At 33.8% G+C, this 7,644-nt stretch overlaps 1 protein-coding gene across 3 annotated transcripts in view; it reads left to right on the top strand.

Annotated features, from left to right (window-relative positions):
* CCDC102B (coiled-coil domain containing 102B) overlaps positions 1-6,306 on the top strand; it is a 164,207-nt gene extending 157,901 nt beyond the window's left edge. For all 3 annotated transcript variants that reach the window (XM_080578650.1, XM_080578657.1, XM_080578658.1), the window contains one exon: positions 2,762-6,306. In XM_080578650.1, the coding sequence (XP_080434776.1) occupies positions 2,762-2,851 (90 nt within the window). In that variant the 3' untranslated portion in view covers positions 2,852-6,306. The remainder of the gene's footprint in view (positions 1-2,761) is intronic.
* Positions 6,307-7,644: the final 1,338 nt, after the last annotated feature.

The raw sequence follows: 7,644 nt of genomic DNA, 5'->3' as shown, positions 1-7,644 counted from the left end.
TGTGCAGTCAACCGCTTCCTTGCATACATGAAGGAGCCCCAAAACACTGGAGGTGGAAGCAGTTATTATTCCTGTTTCACCTGGTTCCCTAGTGCCCTTTACACCAACCATGTGGCTGAGGGACACAACTGAACAACTTCTTGTCCCACCACTTCCAGGATGCCAGGAAATATTTAATTAATTTTTTATATCAAATGCTTATTCCATTTTTTAATGTGGCCTGTCTTCTCGTTTGTTTGTTTGTTTGTTGTTAGTTGGATTTAAACATAGTTTAAACATAAAGAGTTGTGAAAAACAGCTTAGTGGGACAAAAGAGACAAGATTCAAAATATTTACAGAAAATTTTCTGCAAATTAGAAATATTAATTTACAAAATATTTCTACTAAATAACATTAGGCTTTCTCTTTTTACTCATACTGATGCTTATACATCAGTATACAATTCTCTTATACAGAGCATTGATGTCAGAAGTTCTTAGCAGGAGATGTTTGAGGATTGTTGCAAACTGATGTGGAAAAGACATGCTGTTCTTGTACATTAGCTTGTCAATAGGCGCTCTTGAGTATTGTGTTTTACTACAGACTCGGACTAGTCTTTTAAAGATTTTACTGATATGCTAGTCTATATGCTAGTGATTTCTGGCAAGCATGCATTCTTTTGTATAAATAATTTAGAAATACCATTTCATGTGTTCATTGTCGTTCTTTACTGTAACTGTATTAATTTTATTAGGAAACAGAAGTCACAATGTAACTCTCTTACTGCTTTATAGATAGTAGACTAACAATACATCTAGAAGCACCAGACTGAGTATTTCTAACTTAAGTAAGAAATATTTAAGTAACATTTTTTCTTGAAAATATACTATGTGTATTCCTAGAGGAGCAAGATGTAATTTAAGCCACAACCACCAGCCATGGTTAATATATTTTAAATACTTTTATTTTCCTTAAATTTAATATAAAACTCTTTCAGATGCTAGTTTTAGGGATTTTAACATATATTAATATTTTTAGATTAGCAAAATGAATAGAAAAGGATGGAACAATAAATGACATTTCAGTAATATATTCACAGAAGTATTTTTAATAACAAGGATTACTACGTAGGAGTTATCTAGAATTATTAATAAGGCAAAGTTATGTTTGGAAATTATGAAATTTTAATTATTAAATTTTAATTTTAATCACTAATTAAAAGGGAAACTGCTTAAATAATCTGTTTAAAAAAAAAATCTGGAAAAATTCAACAATGACAGTTAATTTTCTGATCAGCCTAGTCTTGTGTATCCAGTGGGGTGAAGAATTTGACAGTTTATTGACTCTCACTGTTGTAGGACTTGGCAATTCGTCTGTATCTGTATGATTAGTGAGTATGTTCATCAGCAGACAGTATCATCATGGGGTCTTTGATGTTGTAAACAATCTCATTGCCACGCTGGCTTTAAGGTTTTTGTACTTTTTAACCCAGAGTGATTTTGATATTATATACTTTTTTTTTTTTTTTCCCCAAGAAAATAATGAGATAACTTATTTTCTAAGCAAAAGACATATTATTAGATATGTATGCATAGTAGCATGACCGACCCATTCACACTGCCAGGAATTGGGTTACAGCTACAAAGAAGTAATTGGTGTCCACAATATTCTACAGTTTGCTGAAAACTTCTAGGTTCCTCAGCATGTTTAGTCATTGTTCCCAAAACCGTTAGGTTCCCAGATTGAAAACTAATCACCTGGGTTTGTCAATTTCCCTTTCTGAAAACCTGTTCAAGTTACATAAAGAAGAAAAAAAAATAGAAATTGCATTGTTGTTTGTGATAGGATTTCAATGAAATCACAGACATCATATCGACAGAATTTGAGGTATATGCCTGTAAGTTTAAAACACAGGAAATTTTCAATAAATTATAGATGAGATAAAAACTAGTAATAAACAGTTTAGGTCTGCTAGGATTTACCTTTTCTAACGTGCAGTCGTCTTGGATCAGTTTGTAGTGTATCTACTTTGGGCACTGCTTGAGCTCATAAATCTTGATAAAACTTGATAAATCTATGTTCTATCCACAGCTATTGAGTATCGGTTCACTGTGCTCTAAATGCTGAAGAGCATAGCAGCTTGTTTCTGGTGCACAGCCTGAGTGGGTGTTCCTGTTCTGATGCACATTGTTATTGAGAATGTGATTTATCAAAACAAGATTTGCAAAAACTAATATATATTTCAGCATGACTATCTTTTAACAGTGTTCTTTATAATGATTACGTTTTGTAAATAATCACTCCCTACTGCTATTTGTTTAATAGAAGGCTTTTATGCTGGACTTTGTCTTTTTCACTATTCTCCACATTCGATTCTTCCAAAAAACAAACAAAAAAACAAAGAATTAGATGTGAGTGTTTTAAATGTATCTTGAATTACAATGGCACTGCAGTTCAGAACTGTCAATCAATAAATAATGACTCCTAGTCATCAGAAGCAAAGCAAGCAAGTGCAGCCTGCTTCACAGTGAAAGACAATTCTAAGTAATTGCTCTGAAACCCTGTGCTTTTTTCTTCTTTATTAAAGAATCTGTTGAAAAAGTATCCAGTGTGTAATATAAAGTTAACAATAGACAGAAAGATTCTGTCTCATCTAAATTCTACCGGTCTCCTACTGAAACTTTTTCTTAGAAGAAATTTGATCTGCAGTTATTTTAAATTTAAACTGGCTTTTCCACTTAGTCACACTTTTTTTTTTCTTTTTTTAACAATTTCATTTCAGGTTAAAGAAACAGAAGAAAATGAGTTCTGGATCTGGGACCGAAGAAAGTTCTTCAAATGTTGTTGGAGACTTCACCAAGACAGTGAGTGAAGATGCAAGAGACTATCAAACAGACCTTTGGCAACAAGGCTAATATTAAAGAAAAGGGACAAAGGACTTAAAGCCTTCAAAAAGACACATAAATAAACTAAAATAAATAAGCTGAAGAAGTACATACAAGACATATATAGAAACAACACATGCGTTATTTCTATGTATTTCATATTTCCACTAAGGACCAAGAGAAAGTGTCACTGTATACCAACATAGAACTTTTGGCAGTTCATTCTTCCTTCCCCATTATCTAAATTGTTATCCTCTAAAGCAAAAGGTGTACTTTAATCTGACCCATAGCTTAGCTTTGGGAAAAAATAATTTAGAATGTACATGGCTAAGGAGAGAGGTTCACATCTGGTCCTGTGAAGACACTGTGTCTGAAATGGAAGTCAATGCTTTTTTTCTTGCTTGTCTCTTGTGGTTGTTGTTGTTTGTTTGTTTGTTTGCTTGTTTCATACAGCAGGGGGCAAACAACTCAGTTTCTCAGTCAGTTTCCCTAGTTCTATCAGGGTGGCATGAAGACTACACCTTTTATTCATTTAAAATATATAAATATATTTAAAGAGGAAAGGGTATTTTATTTTAAATACCTGAATATTATCACTTACACATTTACATTTAAATGTATCCCTTTTCTTTGTGTTTCTTTGTGTTTCTTTGTGTTTTCTTTGTGTTTCACAAATGAATATATAGAAATAATGCATCTCAATAATGCATCTCAAGTTCATCTTAATGTATACATCATATTTTTATTTACATTTGAATTTATTGTCCATGTAAAAACTGCAAGTGTCACATAGGAAATAGCATGAATATATTAAGCACCAGAAATGTTCAGCCATCAAGTCAGACACATGAGTATATACAGGTTCTGTTTCATAGAGATTCTGTGAACTTGCTCTATTTACTCTGCAATATGTTTCTCTCATACATTATATCCATATAATTGAAAAACTTGTATTTTTGAGAGTTCTACTTTATAGTTAAATCTAACAATATTTCTTCTCCCACTAATACATTGCATGCTCCTTCTAAGCCTGCTTCAGCAACTGTGTAATCTCTTAGTTTGTCATGGAATTTACATACTACCTTAGAAAAAGAAACAGTTATTTCTATAACTGGTAAATAAGCCATGAAAGTCTTTATGAAGACAGTATGTCTATAGTTAAAATTTGCTTAGATTTAAGTGGAGGTTGGTCAAGTTCATGAATGGAAAACACTAAAGATTATTAATTACATAAGAATCGCGCTTTTTTTGACCAGGAATTACCTGAGCTGCTGGAGTTGGAGGCTGCGATCATCCAGCAGACCTTAACTGTTCTTAAGACCCTCCCTGAGCACCTGTGTTTGGCCACTGCTGGAGGCAGGATGCTAAAACAGAGGATCTTTGGTTTGACTCCCACTTTAGGTTCTTACTCTTCTTTCATGTTTGCAAATGCTGACCTAATCCCAGCCATTGTCTCTTAGGTTATGCTAGGAGTGCATGATGAAGAAGTGCTCTCTGTAAAGAAGCAAACCCATAAATTAGTCACTTGAAAGTAAGCCAAGATATCATGATACATGATTGCCCTAACTGTATTTGAGAATATCAGAAAATGTTTATTTATGAACTTTTCATCATAGTACTAGAATTCCTCTTGATCTTAAAAATGAATCTATGATATTTGTTATATACTGCTATACCCATCTATTCCCTTCACATTCCCCTTTGTGGGCAGAGAATATATACATATCTGTGCAGAAAGAGTGACTTGCTCAAGGTCACCAAGGATAAATATGGTGAAGTCAGGAAAACTCTTAACCCTAAATCTGGTTCCAAATGATTGAGCTATTCTTCTTTATAGCTCAGAAAGAACAATTGGTGCCTAAAATAGTGGATTGTTTCTAGACAAAATTAAGATTAATTTTAACCTGATCTTTTTTGCTATTCTTTTTAACAGATGGAACAGTGTATATTGTATATAAATTAGTTTAATGAACAGGGGATAAACACAGAAAGACCTACAAATAACTTTCATAACTGGCAAGCTCCATACTGTATTTAAAACTATAAATGTTGTTATCTCCACCTCCCTCTAAATTACTTTTGCAAACACTTTTCAAGATACATGTCAAAACAATGTGTTCTTATGCCACTGTTCACTTGATAGAACAGAATACTTAACAGTATGTGAACAGCCATGAGCTTTGCCTCCAGTAGGGTGGGAACTATCAGAATCTCATTAAAAGTTGTGATTTTTTTTTTTCCCCCAAAGTCTCTCTCTCTCTTTTTCCCCAAATTCTATTCCCTCTATGACTTCTAATCATAGAATCATAGAATCATTAAGGTTGGAAGAGACTTTCAAGGTCATCTGGTAAATCCATGACTTTACTACCAATGTCACTCACTAAACCAAGTACCTAAGCACCAGGTTCAACCTTTCCTTGAACACCCCCAAGGATGGTGACTCCACCACCTTCCTGGGCAACCCGTTCCAATGCCTGACTACTCTTTCTGAGAAGAAATGTCTCCTAATTTCCAACCTAAACCTCCTCTGGTATAACTTGAGGCCATTCCCTCTAGTCCTATCACTAGCTACCTGTGAGAAGAGGCCAACCCCCAGCTCCCCACACCTTCCCTTCAGGTAGCTGTAGAGAGCAATAAGGTCTCCCCGAGCCTCCTCTTCTCCAGACTAAACAGCCCCAGTTCCCTCAGCTGCTCCTCACAGGACTTGTGCTCCAGGCACTTCACCAGCTTCTTACCCCTTCTCTGGACACCTTCCAGGGCCTCAATGTCCTTCTCATGGTGAGGGGCCCAAAACCGAACACAGTTATCAAGGTGCGGCCTCACAAGAGCTGAGTACAGGGGGATGATCACCTCCCTGGTCCTGCTGGCTACACTATTCCTGATTCAAGCCAAGATGCCGTTGGCCTTCTTGGCCACATGGGCACACTGCCTAAATCACAATTGAATGATAATTTCAGAGTAACATGAACCTATTTTCCTCACCTTAAGGGGAAAGAATCTTCCAGTTCTAAATTAAAAACATGCCAGTAAGTAATTGTTTCTCAGAAACTACAAAGATTCTCAGATGCCTTTTGCTATTGAAGTTCTTTCATCATATGACTTCAGGAAGAAGGTAAGAAATTTTCAATTGCCATAAAAAAAAGTTACTTACGATTTGCATAATCTAAAACCAAAATCACTAAAAATCAATCACTGATTTCAAGGGATATTCCCCATATGTTCAACAAATACTAGTATGCCACAGTGAAGATGTGATCCAGTTACTTGCTTTAATCATGAATAGAATATTTTCCAGGCAATGCCATTTCAGAAGGCAATTGATCATAATAAGAAAAGGACAATGAATGACTGCTTATGCTGAGATTGGAAAAAATAATTCTTCGTTATTAACATTTGAAAAGAAGAAAATGTAGATAAGAAAAGGACAAATAAAATCATGCTATTTATATTTTAGGCTTTGAGAGTTTTTTCTGAGCAAGAGATTCTGAAATGAAGAAGTATTACTATACTGTCCATCACTGAACACATCAAAAGGTAGCAGTGGATTTGCTAATCTCACTCATGTAACAAAATGTTATGGTACATATACAATATACCATGTTTTTATTGATAAATGAATGCTTTTCTTCCAGTTGGATAATCAGTAAAATACAAATATATTCAGCAGCCAGTGTTCCACAAATCTTGTCATTGCACATCACATTACTTCACTGATATCCACAAACAGATAGAATTTAAGGGGCATAACTTAGAGAGTTTTGAAATGGCAACATATTACTGAAGGCTACTATAGTTGCTCCCCAGTATCCTACTGGCACTGATAACATTCCAAAGAAACCATGGTAGTTAGTGCCATGGTCATTCACTAAGAAAACAAATCATAATAAAAGAGAATCTCAGATTTCATACTTTGAGATGTCTTTGCTTAAAAGAAAAAAATATATATAAATATTAAAACAAACAAAAAACAACAGTATCTTAAGTGTCTTTTGACATATCTCAGACATATTTTGAAACATCCACCTTTAAAAACAAAACCAAAAAATGCCAAAAGTTCCTTGACAGGCATGACTGTAAATGTATATAATTAATTACATTTTAAGTTATTTCATTTTTGTAAGGAAATTTTATACTTTTATTTTTTAGTTTTTATACCTTTTTTTTTTTTCCCAAATATTCACAAGGTGCAAAGATACTCCTGGTACTTTTATAAACTATATAGAGAGAGATTATACATATACAGACACAAAACATATAAAAATCAAGAGTAAGAAAGTGGAAGTGACAGTTTACTGGTTTTCTTGGTATTATGAAAAATCTGGAAATTTTGGAAAAAAAAAGGAAAACTGTGATTTTTTTTCCATCCTTAAATTTGCATTAATATTTTAAATGCTTTATTATGGATTAAATACTTCAGTTCTCCCAAATGTCTCAATAAAATGAAGTTTATTATTTCAGAATCGTTGTGTTCACATAATACCTTCAGCAACAGAATTTATATAGGGAAATCAGATTCCATTTTTCCCAGTGTCTTTTCTTGAACCTTTTTTTTAACATTTCTGAAGCTTTTCTGTGTTTGTATTGTACTCTTAGGTACATATTTAAAAACTAATCTAAGTTCTGTGGGTATAGATTCTTCTGTGTTTGAAGTCAACAATATTCATGCTTTTTGTTCTGAATGCTTCAATATTTTTTTTTCTTTTTAGAACAAACAAACAAACAAACAAACGAGTGACCATGTGCAGCTCAGCTCCACCTCTATTACTAGACACCTTTGCTT

Source organism: Anser brachyrhynchus (assembly GCF_964034855.1).
Source record: "Anser brachyrhynchus genome assembly, chromosome: 2".
In the NCBI taxonomy this organism is placed as follows: domain Eukaryota; kingdom Metazoa; phylum Chordata; class Aves; order Anseriformes; family Anatidae; genus Anser; species Anser brachyrhynchus.
Note: the sequence above shows the minus strand (reverse complement) of the source record. Positions and strands in the feature narration are given on the sequence as shown.